The following is a 20,340-nucleotide window of genomic DNA, read 5'->3' on the forward strand; positions in this document are numbered from 1 at the left end:
TGCTGCACTTTTCATCTGCAACAGAGTAGGTGCTGAACGTTACTTTTTTTCCCCACTGAATTGTCAGTAGAGAAGTGCTACTTCAAAAGATTTGAGAGGCAGAAGTCTGAATTACTTCATAAAATAATCTGTATGTCTAACTTGTACAATAAAATCTTCCTCCAACTAATATTTTTTCTAGTATTTATCTATTTAGATGGAAAATAGCCTATTTCATGGCTTCAGTACTCCTTTGATAGCTTTTTAAAGTGTCTTTTAAACGGTTCCTTCATTATATAATTAGGAGACATTGGAAATGCGCATCTCATCACGCATTTCTTCCTGTCAGAAAATGGAATGTAGATTTTTCCTTTTCTTTTTCTCTTTCCTGCAGATGGAATATTTGGGAGATGTCAGCGAGTGCCGGTAATAGACATCTATAAATATGACATTTCACCTCCTGTTCTGCAGCGGCTGAGGATCATCCTGGAGAAGCTCTCGCACAGAGGTACAGTAAAAACTCTGGAGCGGGGTTAGTTGCGTTGGGGTTACAATTATTTTGTGCTCCCTCTGAGGTGACATCTTCAGAAGTTTTCTTAACACCCGGTAATACAGACCTTATAAAAAGTAAAGTGCCTTCTGACTCACTGAATCTGCAACAAGGACTTTGTGAAGCAATTTCAGGAGAGGTGCCTCCTCCCTACATAGTGCCTGTCTGTGGCTGACACTCTATACAATCAAATTTTAGCGTCTACGGATGCTGGTGTCATATAAATAAGTCAGCAGGAAAGAAAAATAATTTGCTATGTGGCATCACAGCATATTTCAGAGTGCATGGGCAGAAAACACACAACTTCTAGCAAGCTGCAAACAGTTTTCAACTTTCTAATGAATTCAGATAAGTAGAATTGCTCTGATTTCATTACAAGCTGCATCTACTGTGTTCCATTTAATTTTTCTTCAATTTTCTGAAATTAATCTCCATGTCCTTTCCAAAACTGGAAAGGATGTTCTGGCTTCTGAATGGCAAAACTTGAACCGTCAAATGAAAATTTGGATAAAGTGAAAGCCAAGGAGGTGAACAAATGTTTTAGGTATTGTTGTGTATTGATAAGGATCATGTCTGAAAGCATTGTGGTGAAACTAGTTCAGCCAGGAGATGACAGGTATTAATACATTAAATATACCTCTGTTGTAGACAGCCATAGGACCAAGAAATCTTTGTAACCTAAATAGTTCCAAGAGGATTGTTAAAATGGTTATTTTGCACTTGTATCATGTGTTTTGGAGTTTGTTGTTCATTATTTTCCAGTTACAATCTCAATTACAAACTAGTAATATTGTATTATGGTAGTTTAATCATGAGGATAAAATTGATTTATTAGAAATTCATGACTATACTTAGAGACTGGGCTTCTAGTTTGGAAACCACTGATTCAGAGGATTCAAAAAATTTCCAGGGATTTATTTCCTGTCCAGCAGCCCATCCAAATGAAGCAAACTTGGCAAAACTTGATTGTATAATAGTAACTCTTGGGTGATTTACAGTTACCTGTGAATAGTACTTGTGGCTCTTTCACTTGTCATTGCCTAAAGGCTAAATTATGCAAGCAAATTGACGGAAATACTATTTCATCAGGATAACATTGTACGAGTGGCAAAGCTCTCTAAATAAGCTCTCTAAATACAGTGAAGAAAGAGGGGAAATTCATCATACAAGACACCTAAACTGATACTAGGTTGATTATACTTTCATGGACAGCCAGCACTCCTTTACATTGCCTGAATATCGGTGATGAGTCCTATGTAAACCTTCCCTCACGAGGATGTAGGTGAGAGACCTTCTGGAGGGGCACACAGAGGCTGGTGGGTTGTCCCACGCCATCTCAAATTATGCTTATGTATCTCCATCTCCCTGACTACCATCACATTTTGGTTAGCTCAGCTGAATTCAGGTGACCAGCCCCTATGAAATGCTTCTCTGAGCAGTAAATCAGCCCTCCCTGAGATCTATTATCAGCAGCCTGTCTCCCTGGAAGGACCTGTTGCAGTAAACTGCAATATGCTTCTTTTAAGGAAACTTGGGTGTTGAAATTTGGACTTGTCTCACACTTTTTCATTGGAAAAGAATGAAAAGGGATTCAGAGGTTTAAACCATGGTGGAAAGTGAAAGTACTTTTGCTTTTCTGTTTCCTCACTCATGACATTTAGGGGTGCCTACACAAACATATATATGCTTTGAACTGATAGAAAACTTTTGCAGGCAGTTTTTGTGGCCTGTGGGTAGCCCATAGATGAGAATCTTAAATATAAATGTAAAAGATAATAGAATGCTAGAATGCCCTTGTTCGAGTGATTGATGTGATAAAATCATGGGATTTTATTTTTTTTTTCTCTCAGTATCCTTGGCAAATTCCGAAGTGTTTAGTGAGGACAGAAATACGGAAGGAATAGAATCAATACAGGCTTATCAGATTAACTGACACTGGGTTGCGCAGAGAAAACTCTGCTGTTTGCTGGTGCTATCAGATGTGATACATCCAGCCCTTAGGTCATGTTCACTGGCTATGATGGTCACTTACACAGTGAACGCTTTTCTCCTGCAAGGTGTGCACAAAACATTATGACCATTTCTGCAGTATAGATAAGCCAGACATTGTCAGGTCCACAAAAAATGTTTCAGGTAACCTCAAGAAAGGGCTTGCTTTTTTCAAAGGTCTTATTTCCTTTATCTACACAATATCCAGTTCTCCTTTCCACAAGAATACTGGCTAGTTCTGCTTGGTAATGCCCAGCTTTCCTGGAAGGGATAAGGGACAGCATTTGTTGTCTCCCTTTTGTAAAAAGCAGGACTAATTTCTCTTGAAAGACTACATAGTAGGTCCCACAATAATTAAAACTTCTAATAAAATCTATATTGAACACTTTCTATTTTTATTAGATATATATACAGTTAAGGACCAGACATCATGGATGTTAGTAACTTGAGTGGTTTTCTAGGTTCTTATTTATTTACTTTTCTAATGGCACTATTTTTGTTGTTGTTTTGTTTGTTTTGTTTTGGGGTTTTTTTGTTTGTTGGTTTGGTTTTTTTTGTTTTATTGTTGTTGGTTGGGTGGGGATTTTTTGCTTCCTTCCAGTATTATTAATCTATTATTTTTTCCTACCAATAGTCTGTTAACATCTATTTTCATAGAATTAAAAAAAAAAACCTCCATAGAAAGCCTTGTAAATTTTTTTGTTTGCTAATCACTTCTAAATGATAACTCTACTTGAATCAAGGTCCAAATGGAAAGATTGTATAATTATGCACTATAAAAAGACCCCTATACATCAGAATAGCAAATATAATTTGTGATTTTGCCAGCCTGAGATGTTTACTACAATAGGGAAGCATGCACCAAAAGCTTAGATGAGTGACACACCTGATGATAATCTATTTAATAAAAGACTTTGACTAATATTGAGTTCAGTTTTCATAGTTTTTATGTCTTCTTTACGTATTGAGTCTATCTTTGTCTATACTATCTACTAGTAGATTGATGATAGAAATGAAATTCTTGGAATATTAGTTTCCTACAAAGAAATGATCTGTTAGAATTCAAATAGCCTTGTTCATGGCCTTTTCACTCACAGTGACTCCGAGTCAGTCAAATCTTTTGAAATACCCTTAATGGAGATGACTTTTTTGAAGATTCAGTTTTTATGAATGTGACTATCTATACAGAAAAAGCCTTTTGCACAGCTGCTGAAACATGATGAATCACTTTCTAAATTGTTAGTGTTTCAATTTATAATTTATGAGGAGATCAAACATTTCTTGTTGTCTGATAAACAGAACAATCAAAAGTATGCTGTTTAGACAGAACTGGATCATTGGAAAAGGGGAATAAAGGGGAAGTATCAGCACAGAGTAGGAATGAGTAGTGCCTGTAGGAAATGGAAATACTTATCCCTGTGGCTGATGTTCCACGTTCTCTTGTCCAATTTAGAAGATACTTCTTGGAATATACCAAGAATGATAAGTCATCTATACACTTTCCTGTTTGAGCTAAGCTGCAAAAAAATAGGGTTTTTGGTTTTGTTTTTTTTTTTTAAATTAAATGGTTGAAATAGCTTATAAAATGTTGTTGTTTTCTTGCCCCAACAATATTATCATGAAGGCAAGGTGACAGAGTTGCTAAGATTCTTAGCAAGACTGTAGAAACACAGTTTCATGCTCATGGTTGACCTATAGACTAGAAGCACGGAAAATGAGATAGGAGGGCTAATCACGGTACATTATAACTCAAGCATGAATGCATAAGTAATAATTGAAATATCAGCATAAGTGATAATAAAAGGGAGCAGTAGTATTTATCAACTTGCTTACTCCAAGAGGGTTTTGAATTTGTTTCATGGAATAATTTCTAACCAGTGGTTCAGTGTAGCCAATGATGTGGTACCAACTCTGTGCAAGTCCAGCTGCTGTAGCAATGAGAATTACTGGAAGAGCGAGCTCAGAGGGGGAGCCTGGAGGACACACTTTCTTAAAGGCATTGGAACAAGGATATTTGTCCAGGACCACAACCAATGCCCATCAGGCTCAGGATTGTGCCACTGTGCGTCTTTAAGGAAAAAAAGTGAGGAAAGTTCAAGCATACAGAAGTATTTAATAGTGTTTACACCTTCTCAGCATCATGTGCTTAGTGGCATCTGGTTCTCCTGACACAGAAGTCATATTGTTATCTGCTCTATGGCCGGTGGACAGTGGTTCAAGGCAGTTCGATGGAGCACTGTGTATTAGAAACAAAGCATGGCAGACTAATAATTAGTAGTTTAGCTTCTGTCTTCTGTTTTACTTAAATTTTAACTAAATCACAGCTGTTGTCCCTTTACTGCAGGAATCATACAGCATGTCTATTTGGAAAACTAAACAGATAAATGTTTTCTTTTGTTTATGCAAGTTGGAGTCATTACTGAATGGTTCCTAAGTATGCTTGTTGCTATTTAATTTTTGCTATATTAACTTCTTGCTTTACACTTTGCTTTCAAGGAAAGCAATTTCTTTTACACTTTGGAGTCCTGCTTAAGATATTCAAATATAACAGTGTTATTAGGAGAACCAAAAAGAGTAGGATACACTTTTAAATTCATTTAGCTCAAGTCAGCAAGATATTCTTGAGAGGCTCATGTGCTGTGGAAATAGGCAACAGATTTACAGATGATTTGAAAAAATAGCACTTTTTTTCCTCGTTTGTCTTCTTTGCAACCCAGAAAGCTCTTGACAGGGAGAAAAAAAAATATTTGTTCTAAATTAATTTTAACCAGTTAAGTGTATGGTGATTAATATGACTTTGCTAGAAATAATTTTATGTACTCTTACAGCAGATTTGTTTAAAAAACTAAAATGATTTACAATCAGTTAACTTGAAAATTGAAATTAATGTGACTTGTCACATGGAGCTTGTGAAGTTCGCAAGGGTTGCTAAATATTTCAGTCAGGACTATTTTTCAAGGCAAAGTATCATTTGTTACTGCAATGAAGGTAACAGACTTGAAAGTAAACCTTTATAAGCTGAGTTTTGAAATAAACTTAAAAGGAATAATGCAGTTCTTGCACATATTTGCAAGGTGATTATCACATCATTATGGAGGTGTATGGAAAGCTGAAAAGAAGAGAGAAGTAGGAGAAAACAGGTTTGTCTTTACATTCAAGTATTGATATGAAGGAAGGCAAACTCTTCTTTTGACCTTTAGGAAAAAAATAGAGTTTTTCTTGAATAGAGCAATGCATTTATGTCAAATTTCGCAGGCATCAGCTTGCTCCAGGCATCTGTGTACTTAACACATTCTTCTCCTAGATGGCTGCTGAAGCCAGGAATTAAAGCATAAACTGCAGGACATGCTACACTGGAGGAACTCAGCTGGGACTGGAGGTACTTACCTTCTCCTGGTATCACTGTCATGCTGCCTTAACTTTTTGGCTCAATGGACAACACACTGAAAAGGTTGCAAAAAAAATCCTGCCTTTAAGTGCTAAAGACATTTTTGGTCTTCAAAAGCTAAACAGAATTTTAGCAAACTGAGTTTCAGAAAAAGCAAGAAGTTCCGTTTTATAAAACAGCAGAAAATATACACTTTGAAATCTGCTTACCAGACATAAACTAATATGGTGTTGATTTGCTCTTTTCCATGTAAGACCTTTATGAGAAATGTATTTGCATTACAAAAAATTATTATGGGGCAAAGCAAATTCTCTGTATTGTGGGAAAAATTTTGAAAGTACAGAAGAAAACTTCTTAATGTATGTTTAGTTTTAATGGTATTCACAACACTGTTACATAAAACTTTTTGATTTGGCATCATTTGAATATTGGGTTTTTTGGAAGATAAATACGTCAACCCAGTAGCATCATATTACTTTTGTTTAAAAAGGATGATGAATCAGGTTTTACTTGTGATTTTGATAAAATAACACATTAACTAATATGTGTGATAGGAAGGAGAAAAGGTCTTCATGTCTCTTTTGTGTCATGTTTCTGTCAACTAGCACTTCTTACTCTCTTACTTAATTCTTTAAAAAAATTAACACATTTCATAGGACTATTGAACTGAGCATATACTGGGCTTGGAATGATACTGGGACATGAAATGGTTTGAAAACGCACTTGGAAGCACAGGAATCAAATTGCAGTTCATTATCAGTTGTTCCTACACTTGGAATGTCAGCAAATATCAATTCAAGCATGAGATTATTTCTTTATCTGCTGTATTCTCTAATAACACCACTTTTGGAAACTGAATAACAGTATAGCATAACTAAACTAATTGTGCCATTTTGTACTATTAATCTATAATTATAGCACACTTACATGTTCATCATAAGACTGCTTTTTATCGTTGCACTACCATTGGTTTCTTCCTTATTTGTTTGTTACCAGAGAATTTGTTTTACTTTTCTATTTCTATATGCATTGCATTTCTTATCTACTGATTTTATCTCTGTCTACGTTGCCTCACGTTCTTGTAAGATATCAGCTCTTAATGACACCTAGTGTTTGACATATTTTAGCTTTATAATAGGTATTCTAAATTCTGAAACATTATTTTAATCTTTTTCATACAAAACCTCAATAGGTAGATTGTGTTCCTCACAGTACCTCATGGCATGACTGAAGCTTTAACTTGTTATAGTAATACAGTATGTATTCTCACAGAAGTTCCTTTTTCCCTCTGCTAAGCAGGAAAACAAGTGCATATATATATATACACACACTTTTTTTTTCTTAAGCTGTTTTCATTCTTTACCTTACAACTTTGTCAGAAAGCTTCTGAATAAGTGGCAGTTTTCTGCAAAGTCTGGCTGATATTAAATCTCTTTTTCAATCCCACTTGTGTTTTCTTTCATGCTGATTCTTCACAGATACTCGCTGTGTTTCACAAATTTCTTCTTCTGTTTTGTTTTGCCTGTATGTGTGTGGTCATGGATAGATGGTGCAGTTCCCGATGATAAAATTGTACTTTCTCGCCAACACTTCTCCAATACTCAGTTTCTCTTTTGCAGCTTCTCACAGTCTCAGCATTGCAAAAGTACTTTCCCCCCTATTTTGAGTCTTTTATTCCTATTGCGGTCTGGTTTCTAATTAAGCTTTGCACGGACCTGCACTGCGTATTTCACTAAAGTGTCTCCAGTCTTTTAGGAAGGCTTTGATTATTCTTCCTCTGTTTGACTTAAGATATGTTAAACATATAGCCCTTAAACTATTTCTTTTTTCTCCTCCCTTGCCACATTTTGGGGTTTGTGTGGGTTTCTTTTTGTTTTGAACGCAATATTTTCACATTTCATTAGTATGGTCAGAGAATTGATTTTCTTTATTTTACCTGCAAGCTATCCAGCAATGCAAAACCTCTGACTTGGAGAGAAGGTGTAAAGCTGCTGAGTCTGCAGTATTTTGAAAACGTAACTTTTTTACTTCTAGTCTTTTTGTAGCACCACTTGCTTTTGTAAAGAGGCAAAATTCCTGCCTAAGAAGGAATAATGATCTAAAAATGATAAAGATATGTTAGCCTTAACCAAGAACTTAATTCTGTAAGCACTGAGTTTTATTTAATCATGTTTCGTTATTTTTTGGGTTGGGTTGGTAACATAGTGGAATATTTTTGCTGTACTTGAATGTTAAAAACCAACCATGGTGAACAAAAGTCTGTGTTAGTTGTGGGAGTAGAGGAATAGGAGGAAAGTTACACGGTCACAAATGAGAACTCAGCCTGTTTCCATACAAGCCCAATCACACAACCTAAAGCTGTTTGCAGCTTCTGTGATGTCTTGGCTACTCAACCTCATGAATTTCCAGGCAGTTTGCATTTGCTGAGCTATTCCAACCAATGAATATTTTGCAAAAGACATTTTTTTCCTCTGTCATTTATTGTTGTATTTGCAAGGTGAGGTCTTTTGGCAGGGTGGTTTTCACAAACTATAAATTCCACATTGGTCCGCGTTGAGAGCTGTTAGTTTCTGTTCTTCATGGTAAGTGACCAATATGCAATATTACATCTCTGTCCATGGAGAAAAAATATTTTCTGATAGATTAGTAGTGTATATTACTGTATAATTTCCTTTGGTGTTGTCCTTATGTGAAAGGTTTAACAACTGCAAGTCAATTAATTAATGTTAAATGAAAGTGCTTACAGGAATCACAGAAGTGCTGGTTAGATGGATGTCTAGAGGGTAGCTAGTTCAATCTCTAGTTAAAAAGCAGGATAACTGGAAACTATATCAGATTGTCTGCTTGAGTCTTGAAAACCTCTAAGGAAAAGGATTTTAAAACCCTTTGTGTTTTACCCAAAGTTTGATCAATTTGTGTAGTCTCTGAGAGAAGTTCTTGCCATGTCCAGCCTCCCAAACTGTAACTTGTGGTTTCTATCTCTTGTTTTACTATCAGGTGTATTTACTTATATGTGGGAGAGATGATGAAATGTTCTTCCCTTTCCTTCTGTCAAGTTGAATTTTGTATAGATGCTGCCTGCAGGCTTGAGCAGAGGGCGAGTGTATGGTCAGAGAGGAATACACTGGTTTAAAATTACAAATTAAAATGTTTATTGGAACGGAAAACTTTTTAGTACCACCTTATTAACGTGTGAGGTAATTCCAACAGTCAATAAATAAAAATGGAAGGTGGGCCTCAGTGAGAGCTGCTTAAAATGGAAGAATTTTCTTTAAGCTGAGAATATCATTAGAAAGACTGGATACCAAACTCAATTCAGAAATGAGGAAAATACGCTTGAACCTATCTCAGTGCAACGCAGCTTTATCTCCCTTGTGAGCAGTGCAAAACCTGTCTGCTTTTAAATTTTAATTAAAACTTAGATTAGTTATGATCATCTAATCTTTCCTTTGCACTGCAGTGTCTGATCACTATGTATAAGTATCCAAAGTTTAATCTCCTTCTGGTCCTCCTAGATTTGACAGTCTAATTAAGTGCTCAATTCTAGCACTTAGTATATAAGAAATCCCACTTCATGTTTTGGTAAGATTTTAGATAAAATTGGTCATTTACCTGTTCTGCTGAAGAAGTTCTGGATAGTGTTATTGTTTTGTCTTTACTACTGCATTAATCTGCTTTAGGAACCAACAGATATCCTTCCTGCATTATGATGAAAAAATTTGAGGGCTCAGCCAAGCTTTGGTAGTAAAGCATTACTGACATCATACTGGGTTGTCCGAAAGACATACCTCAGTATCAAAATTAGAATATAAAAATGTAAACATACAACCATTTTCTCTAAAACTAGTGGCTCTTTGTTTACAAAATCTGCTCTGTTTTTCTCCCTAGGGAATGGTGATGTAACGACATAAGCAAATATCTGTGTTATTTCTCACACATCACCTTACCCTTCTCCCTGTTGACCTGTTCTTCAGTTTTCTTGTCTAGAACTCTGCCCTTTACCTCATCCCAGGTTCCTTGTGACTAATTTTTCCCCTTTGAACTTTGGGAAGAGGTGACATTAATCTCTTATTTCTTACACTAGCAACTTATTATCCCAGAAAGCTCTAGAAAAAACCTACTGTCTCCTCTTAAAGGAGCAGATATTTTTCCTTATGTCACTTGGCTTAACGTGTACAGAGGCAGGTGATCCATGTTCAGGTAATGCCAGCCCACATTATTTCAAGTGCTCTTAGCAATTCTGACAGTAGGCTTAAATTTGCTCTACAGGAGTCCACCTCAACTCTAAAAAAAAAATACAAGTGGTTGCAAATTTGCAAAATTGTTAATCCTCCATCCCCCTTGCTCACTCTCCACCTCATCCCATCCCTAATGTCGGTGAGTGCCAGGACAGTGCTTCAAACACTCTGCCACCCTGGGCGGACTCTGCTATTGCTGAATGGCAAATGTGAGCTCTGGTTGTGTGCATGCACCATGTCACGCAGCTGCAAGTCTACAGTCTCTGTCTCCAGAGGCTCTCTTCATAAGCAGTAGAGAAACAGGCACTTTGAGGGTATGATTCATTGGTGTAATTTCAGACAAGTGTGGGATGAAGTGAATCATATCCTAGATTTCACTGCTTAGCTCTCTGTTGACTAGAGACTCCATGCCTGATTACCTCTGCTGTTTCGTTTAGTCACGTGAATTTTGTCTTTTGTGTCTTACTGAATGTAATATTTATGTTCAACCATGTTCCGGGCTCTGTGGAGAGGTGTTTAGAGGAATTAAGTTGTGCTTTAAGGAGAAGTAGCTTCTGGTACAGCTTTAATAGTCTTGTATGGACTGAACAGAACCTGAGAAACCATTTCAAACTCTGAGACAGGGTCACTGAAAACAAAAACTCACCGACTTTGCTGCAGTTTGCCCTGGCCCACACTCTTGCAACAGTTTAATTATTGTTCTCAAATCATCTGGGTATTCATCAGTTATCCATGTAGCAGCATAAACTAATCAGTGCTGAAAATCTGACCTTTGTTGAATAGCAAGTGCTCAGGCAGTTTCTTACTCTGCTGTGTTATATTGGAATAAACTTTTTTTGTGAAACTCATGCTAGAATAGATTCTGGTTTTACCTTGAACTTCAATTTGACAGGTTATGGTAAATGTTCTTGTCTGGCAACTGCTGGTATGAACTTATCTTCATTAGCAGGTAGTTTAGCTTTTAGCCTTTAGAGTAAGTAACTACTCCTCCATTTATACAGTCTGAAAATTACATTCAGGCCTTTGAAGGCAACTGCGAGGCTGATGTGGCCCCTAGTGAAAATGAGTTTGCCTCTGCTTTAGAATATTCTTGTGATCTTAATGTTTGCGCTATTTTATGCCTCATCACTTTATACTGAGTACACGATAAGCCTGTTTACATGTCTTTTATCTTCTAGTGACTCCATGTCATATAGCATTATTTTTCATTTTCATTAAAACAATGTTGCCAGATTATGCAGTAGATCGACTTGGATTTCTCAGAATATTTGTATTTTGTAGGGAAAAATAAAAGCTATTGTATTGTTATAAATTTCACAAATGCTGTGGAAACAGATCTGTTGGAATAGTCAAACTGCAATATTTTCCCTGTTACAAAAAAAGCAGGTCTGGCATGTCCTTGTTTGATATTGTTTCTTTAATTTCAAAACGCAGCACCTGTCTCTGTTTCTGTGTTAGTCACTCTTTGCTAAGGCTGCTGCAAGTGTCCATTTTTATAATAAAACCTGCAATTGTAGAGGTTTTCACCTTGCTGCTGTTTTACTGAGCAAGCTGCAGCTGAGGGGGGTGATGCTGAGAAGGAAATCACATAGATTTCTGCATATCGACATACAGGAGTATTTGGGGATGTTTCTCTTTATATTCTTTGGATTTTTCAATGTTATTAAAAAAAATAGAACAAAAAAATACAAAAAACAAAAACAAAAAAGTACAAGTCTAGAACTGTGAAATCAAAGCATTGCCTGAAGAGAACCCAAATGTACTGATTTTCTGGAGGATTTGTGCTGATACATTGAAAGACTGGATGGACTCACTTTTCCAGACTGATTTTTACAGTGATACAACTGTCTAGGGCTTAAGACATCAGAGGGTAAGAATTAAGAGCCTCTTGGTTTCCCACATGGATGGCTGAGCAATAGGCCAACAAGATCTTCTTGTGAAATGAAACTTCTTGCAGAAGTGTAACAATATTCATCCCGGGAAGCAGCATATTATTAAATCAATATGACTTTTTGTTACTATACTACCAATGACTAGTGGCATAGGCAGAGCTTGCATTAAGAACAAGGTATAAGTGTAATAGCTTTTTAAAATTTATTTTTACTGGTATTATTTTATCTGTTTTAAAAGATGTTTTTTTAACCTGATTTGTCTTTTAAGTTTTCCGTTTGCATAAATGATTTCATAAAGGTATCTACAAAATGGTCTGATTGGTTGACTTTGTGTCCTCTGAAAATATATTTAGGTGAGTTAGTGAGTTGCTTTGACAGGTAATTCTAGAAATGGAAATCAGACATGATTTCAAAACCGGGTGAAACCTTTTGTCAGTGTCAGAGCATTTATAACCTTTTATAAGAGTTTCCAAACTTCCAACATCCCCCTGTATCGATAGTGCAACTTTACTGGTGCAATGAAGAGTGAGCAGCAGGTGGAGCATGCATATTGACTTTTGCACTACAGGACATTGAATCTCAGAAAGCAGGATTTAAATAAAATACAGGAACTCTGAGAGCAGTGTCCCTAGTCCTGAGATGGGAGAAAATATCCTGAGGCTGTTATCCCTGCTAGAAATGGTAGCATAGACTTAAAATTTTCTTCCTGGTGGTGCTTGTTGTATTACTCAATACTTTGAATAATGGATCTTATATTTTCCGTGTGCTCTTTCAATTTTTGAAATATTCATCAGGTGTCTGCATCTATTTTTGAAACAGAAATTACCAATCTGGGATTGTTTCACAGATATATGGAGAATAATTAACAGTCTCCTTACCTGCTTTGCTAGGACTCCGATTAATGGATTTAAATTTGGTGTTTCTAGGTTTAGCTCTCATATTAAGCACAGTCTATTGCACAATTGATGCATACAGTGAGGTTTGTGAAATGCATACTACAGCTCCTATAAATAAGAGATTTAATGAACTTTAGATCAAATTAAAATAGATCCTTCATCTCCAGACTGCAGAATTGCTCAGTTTTCTTTCACCGAGTTAGTTAGGCAATAAAAGGTCAATCATTGCAGAGTGTCTGTATGTTTATTGCCTGTGGTGTTGGAATGAAGCTATTTTTATTAGTGGATTTGTTGTTGGAGCACATACTATGAGCTATATGTAGTCATACCATCAGAATTGGTCATATACTACACCAGTGAAGGATACATGGCTCTACGTGCCGGTAATAATTTTGGAGCTCATCGGTTTATAATTGTGAAAATTACATTTTCAACCTCAGCAGTCATTTTAATTAACCTTTGTATCTATTTTATTTGTTTACAAGTTAAAGTTGAAGGGCCATTGGTACTTTGTCTGTTTGCTTCAATTGTCCACCATTACATCCCGTGTTTCTAGTTCTGAGCTCTGTGAACTTGACCTGAGATAGGAGAATTCAAAGAGAGTCTCGAGCTGCTCGAATGACTCATTTCTGTTTTGCTTCCCTACTTATCATGGGGTGCAGAGTAGAATCCAACTTGTTTTTGTGTGCTAGGAAAGGGGGGGGTGAAAACTTTGTCAGAAGATATCTGGAAGAAGCAAAAAGCACAATCTCATCATGTAGCTGATGTTTTTGGTTACAGCTGAGCTTCGTCTGAAATAAGCTTTTCTTTTTATTACCCTGTGGCAGCAAAATACTGTTTAGAATTTTTACATTTGTTCTTGCCCTCCCCTTTAAGCCGTTAGATCTGCTAACATATTTCTGCAGACGGAAAGAACAAATCCTACAGTGATTGGTTTAGCCACCTATCAAGTCTGGATAGGCATAAAACCCCATTGCTCTGGGCTGGTAAATGATGAAATGCAGTATTAGCTCACTCAGATGACTCATCCTGCTGAACATCCTCCTCTGACAGTGATAGGTAGCAGATATTTAGGGAAAGAGCCTAAGATATGGAAAAAGTATGGAATAAGCTTTTTCCTTATATGACTTCAGACAGTGGTTTAGGGACTTAGCAATTCTTGTATATTGCTAAGCAAAAACTGTTTGTAATACATAAAAGCAACTAAAATATTAATGTTACAGCAAAGAAACCATGACCTATGATGAAATAGGAGGAAAGATGAGCAATAATTGCATAGAGCCAGTACATACAGTATTCCCTTAAAAGTTCTTTGTAAATTAGTGAGATTCAGTTGCTTGAATTTAGTCTGTGAATATTATAATTTTTTTTTTTAATAATGCCTTTCCTCAAGCAAAAAAAAAATCTTATTAATGAAGATTCAAGAAAGTGATATAGCACATTCCTGGGATAGCTGTCCTGTTTTTCATTATAACAACTTCTACAGTAGTTAATAGTTTCTTCTTTTGGCCAGGGCTTTCAAAGCTCTTTGTGAACACCCCTTGGCATCCCTCAAAGGAGACAGAGTTATTCTGAAGTAGTGCCACAGTTGGAAAAAGTTCTGCATTTCCAATGGCACACGTTGTGCTGGTACCAGAGCCCAGAGAGAGGATGCTGCTCCCCTGCCTGCACCACCAGACAACACATCATCTTTAACTTGAATTGCTGCATTACAGGGTAAATGGAATCTGGCTGTAGTATTTTATTCAAATTTTTTTTGGCCTATTAAGAGTAAAGGTCGGTTTTCTTAATAAAGGAAGCTAACTGATTTCTTGAAGGTATCTGGGGGTTCTGGTCCATGGCAAGCTGGATATGAGCCAACAGTGTCCCTGGCAGCCAAGAGGGCAACCATGTCCTGGGTCGATCCAGCACAGCATGGCCAGCAGGGCAGGGAGGGGATTGTCCTGCTCTGCGCTGGTGTGGCCTCACCTGGAGCTCTGTGTGCAGGGCTGGGCAACACAGGATAAAAAGGATATAAAGCTACTGGAGTGTGTCTAGAAGAGGGCTAGGAAGTTGGTGAGGGGTTTAGAGGAGAAGCCACATGAGTGGCTGAGTCACTTGGTTTGTTCAGCCTGGAGAAGAGGAGACAGGGGAGACCTCATGGCAGCTGCAGCTTCCTCACAAGGGGAGGAGGAGGAGCAGACACTGAGCTCTTCTCTTCAGTGACCAACGACAGAACCTGAGGGAATGGCAGGAAGATGTGCTGGGGGAGGTTTAGGTTGGACATGAGGAAAAGGTTCTTCACCCAGAGGGTGCTGGACACTGGAACAGGCTCCCCAGGGAGGTGTCACAGTCCCAAGCCTGACAGTGTTCAAGAGGAGACTGGACAACACCCTCAGACACATGGTGTGAACTGTGGAGTTGTCATGTGCAGGGACAGGAGTTGGACTCAATGATCCTTGTGTGTCCCTTCCAACACAGGACATTCTATGATTCTGTGATTCTAGGTCACTTTTGTAACTGATTAAATGCACGCTAGGGGTGTGTTTCAATAGGAGTCTTGCTTTAGATTCTCACAATAACAGGCCATTAGGCCACACTCCGCCCCTTGCTTTTCGTGATATCACAGACATCTCCACAGTATCTTCTGTTTTCTTACTTTGGCTGTATCACCACTGATTCTCATTATTAATTTTTCATACATCATGTGTTTGTGCTTTTAATGGAAAAGGAAAACATCAGCACCTTCTGGTTTGGGTAGGGAAACAGATGGACCGATTTCACTGAAATGATGACATTGTGGAAAAGTACAGGAAAGTTTAAGAGCAAAAATGAATCTGCCATGGATCCATTTCAAATCTTGTTTTGGCACCCCAAGATTAACTGTGATCCAGCTGTGGAAAGGACCCAATTATTTGCCCCTTAATCTTTTACAGACTGAGTTCCTGGGAGCTGCGTTCCATCTGCCTTGAAATCTGTGTGCTGGCTTATTTTTCAGTAAGAAATGCTGCAGCCTCTAAAGATGGACAGCTTTGGGATTCAGAGTGACTGTGCCATATGATACATCATTTGACTGTTAGACAAGCTGTTTCTATACAGACAGTATACTTAGTAGATAAGCTAATAGGTCCATTTGCCCTTTGATTTCTTACATTTCTGTTAATTAGTATCAAATTCTGGCTGCGCTGGAACACTGCTGTTGGCCCCATGTCCCATTCCTGTCTCTGGGATCAAAGTTTCATTTTTAATGTTTTATAGTGAAGTTGCCTTACTACAGGAAAAATATAAGAAGATTTTTCTTTCTGTGTAGATGTGGCATCAAGGCTGGTGCTTAGGGAGAGTTTTGTTGGAAGTCTAATGTTAGCAGAAAAGTGGTGTTATGATCCTGCCAGAAGAAGTGTGCCAGTGTACCCTAGATGCTGCCCCAAAATAATTTAGCGGGGTCTGGGCTTGCTGTGTCTTCCTTACCTATATTCTGTTTGTAATCCATTGCTATGGGGTGTTATTTTGCACAAGATGCCTTTTTAAGGCATTTTTGGGTTACGCTATCTCTCCAGAAAGCTGGCTATCTGTAGTAAGCATAAATTGTAACAGGTGCTCTTCTAAAAGTATTTCCATCAGATTTTTGCCCTATGAATTTTTGAAGCAGCAGAGCTAAGTGAAGAAGAGGACTCACTGCCTCATACTCTGCCTTAACTCTGCTAAGAGAAATGATAGAGGAGGTGACATCAAGTCACTTGTGCTGTCTGCAGCAGAACACACACATCTTGATGGAGATGTCTGAGTATTTTTTTGGTCTAAGGAGGAGTGTTAAGGGCCTCTCTCCCTTATTCCAAGAGACGTCAAAAATGTTTCAGGATCCTCTAAGAACACGTTGCCAGGCAAATAATGTGAAACTGAATTCTTGTGAATATTTTGCTTCTGTGTTCCTGTTGAAGAAACAGTTTCATCCAAATCAGGGCTGTATAAATGTAGGAATAGTTACATTTACACAGTCTGAAAATTACCTTCGGCCCATTGAAGGCAACCAAGAGGCTGATGAGGCCCCAGCAAAATGAGTTTGACACCCCTGGTCTAAATGATGCAGCATAAACATGAAATAGGGTTGGGCTTAATGTTACAATTCATGTAAAAAACCATAATTGTCAAAGGCTTAAAGGGTACAGGATCTGCTGAGTCATACTGCCAGCCTCTTTGCGGGGATTCAGGGCAGCATATTGCAGAAAAGCGGCAATAAGATAACAGCACTATTGAAGTTAGAATCCTTCCTCTGTATCTGAGATGGTTTACACCTAAGACTGAATAACAGTTGCTGAGTCCATCCATGTTTTCTTCCCTTCAACCACCCCCACCCTTGATTTTGAGACTTTCTCCCTTTTAACATATTTTTTTGGTTTGCTCTTCTATTATAATGAAATCTGAGCACCTTTTAATTTTCAGTATTTGTGTTCTCTATCTCTGACAGATAAAGAATTAATGTTATCCTAATTTTACAGATGGGACATACAAGGACTAAAGGGTCAGGTTCACAGAGATATGTAAATGTTTGTATTCCCATTGATTTCAGTGGCAAGTCTCCTACCTATATAAGATGCTTAAATATGTTTTGGGTCATGGACCTTAGTGATTAGCTGAGATTTTACAGGAAATCAGTAGTGGCACAGGGATCTGAACCCTTTAGTGTTCTTTGAGTTCATCTTTTTTGTTGTGTGCTTTCTGAGATTATGTGAAGTCTAAGCCTTCCATTCTCATGAAGCTGGTTTTAGCATAATGGGACAGAGGTCGTGAAAGCTGCTTTGATAGCTGTTTGCCTTGGGCATTATAAAACAGAATTGACTTTAAAAAGGCATTTACAAGTGACCTAGTGCTTGCTGGGAGAAGGCCACTGCTGCTGGATCAAAAACTAGAGGAGATACAGCTTCAGGACACAAGTGAAGCGTCTCTGTACTGTTGAAAGAGTCAGTATCAGAAGAATTGAAAGGGGGGGTGCTGAGGGGAAAGCACAGAGTAAGTAAAAGTGATAATTTTTGAATATTTATAACCTCTTTTATGCTGCTGCACAATAGAAAACAAAGGAGGTGGAGCCTGTGTTCATATTTAAAATCTAATTCTCCAGGTCAGAGGGTAAGATGACCTGTTTGTGCTATTTGCTTTTCAGGACAACATATGGTGTGATTGATATTGGCTCTAAAGAACGGTCCTCATACAGCTGTAATGATGGGGTTGTGAATATGATATCAGCTCCCTAGGGAAAACTTTAAGTTTAACATTGGGGGATAAAGTGAATATAGTATCAATAAAAAGATATTGCTGCTATTTTTGTTGCTTGTGCCCTGGCACTCGCTGTATTGACAATAACATGCAGGTCAAAACACCTTCCAAAATGTGATGAAGAACTATTACTCTGTTCTTTGGTTTCACCAACTGGGATTTTAAATCTGATTTTAAAATAAGTAAATGAAGTCTCTTGCTTCTATTCTGATGTAAGGGCTGCTGATACGGTAACAAAAGTGACTTGAATTAATTTTGGAGAGGAATGTAAATACCAGAAGGTAGAATAACTGGTGAATTATATTGATTGTTACAGCAAGGGTATTGTCTTCCCCAGTAATGAAACAAAATAGTTTTTTTCTGTGTTAAATATACAAAGAAAAAATAAAGGATGTTTAAAAAACAGTGGAAAAAATATAAAAAGCTGCCTGCCATCAAATATTTGGCCTCTTGAGTTCAAGAAGGTAGGACATGATGCAGGGCTACTGATTTCGATTGAGGCTGGCTTGCTCCTCACAACAGCAATTTTTTTTGGTCCTTTATCTTGGATGATAAAGTTAATTACTTATTCAGTATCTATATCTTTATAGCCCTTCTATATCTGTGATTCTTTTAAGCAAACTCTACAACATTATCACAGTGCTTAAAAGCTCTACTTATGGACTTTGTTTTGGTTACTACAATATAGAATCAGTACAGACACTTTCTGGAGAACCTACAAGTTAAGAGGTAGCAGATGGACCCTTAAAGCCCAGCAGCAAAGCATAAGGAAGCCAGGAAACAATATGGGTCAGTATATAGACAGTAATTTTGCTGTGGCAGGAGCCCTATGGAGTTGAGGAAAGGGTGATCTGTCTTTGCAGGAGCCCTGCGGAGGTGAGGAAAGGGTGATATGTCTTTGCATGAACAATTCACTCTGTCAAGACTTGAACGTACAGCTTTAGGCAAGAATATTAGACACCTCCAGTCTGATACATACAAAGGCATTTTTCCCACTTCAATTGCTTCTGTACTTCCCAAATGATTGGTGAAAGGAAATCAGTAGGTTATACTTGGGGTTTCTGGCTGTTTTTTTTCCTTCCATTAAAAATCTGGGAGAAAACCGAGAACTTATCTGGGGATTTTAATGGTGAAAATTCAATACTGCAGCCTCATTACTGTTCTGTTATGGATTCCTTTCATCCAATATCTTGATATTACCACTTACAGCAATAAAATTGTTGCAGTTTATTAACCTAAGTGTTTAATACTGTTTAGTTGGAGAAAATCAAAAGCCCATGCTAATGTCACTGTATTGACAACCCTTCATCCTTGCCTCTGAACTGCCTGTGTTTGTTACCATTCAATGGGAGGTTCTCTAAATGTTTGAGGCTGAAGCGGGAGCGGAGACATTTCTGTCAGGTCACTGCTGCTTAATTAGACAAGGTTGCTTTCAACAGTTCTGCCCAATAGTTGTACTCTTTAAATAACAGGCTTTACCAGTGACTTGTGTACATTATGACTTGTGGAACATGGTCTCCAGTCTGATTATTTCTAAAAATTCAGTATATGGATATGCAGAATGAACTTAAGTCTCATTTTCGGTTAGAATACTGGCAGTAGAGAGAAGAGTGTTGCTTTGCCTAATTCTGTAACATGTTTGCACATGTTTCTTAGAAATAAAATTTATATGTTGGCAACTAATTGGCTGAGGCTTGATTGACAGACCAAAATATTTTTAACTGCAAATCCTACATGTAATTTAAATCTAATTTCATCTGTTCCAAAGAAGCTTGACTGATTAAAAGCATTTCATTTCATTGCCATGCAATGGATGTAATCTTAGTGCCACATTTTTTTAGCTGGCTTTTTAAGGCCAGCAGTGAGAGTAAAGCCTGTAGTCCTGGAAGGAGATAGAGTTAAATAGTTGTCTGATTATAAAACTTCAGTGTGTCATCCACAAATAATAATGAAAAAATATGGAGAATGAGGCAGCTTGCTGCCTGGTCTCCTTTAAAAATACATCTTGAAACTAACTGAATAGAAGTTATCATCATCATAAGGGTGTCAAGATACCATCTATCAGAAGATCAAATGTTTGAGAGTGATGATGGGTAAGGATGCAACTCCCTCAGCTCTGGACTAACCAGCTTAGCTTTACTGCAGGTGATCTGAAGTC

At 37.5% G+C, this 20,340-nt stretch overlaps 1 protein-coding gene across 1 annotated transcript in view; it reads left to right on the forward strand.

Annotated features, from left to right (window-relative positions):
- The window catches only part of PTPRN2 (protein tyrosine phosphatase receptor type N2), a gene marked incomplete at both ends in the record, with an annotated part of 644,991 nt that overhangs the window by 161,126 nt on the left and 463,525 nt on the right, over positions 1–20,340 (forward strand). Inside the window, one exon of the mRNA XM_080338634.1 lies at positions 374–487. Within this exon, the coding sequence (XP_080194760.1) occupies positions 374–487 (114 nt within the window). The remainder of the gene's footprint in view (positions 1–373; positions 488–20,340) is intronic.

This window comes from Nesoenas mayeri (assembly GCF_963082525.1).
Source record: "Nesoenas mayeri genome assembly, chromosome: 2".
Lineage (NCBI taxonomy): Eukaryota > Metazoa > Chordata > Aves > Columbiformes > Columbidae > Nesoenas > Nesoenas mayeri.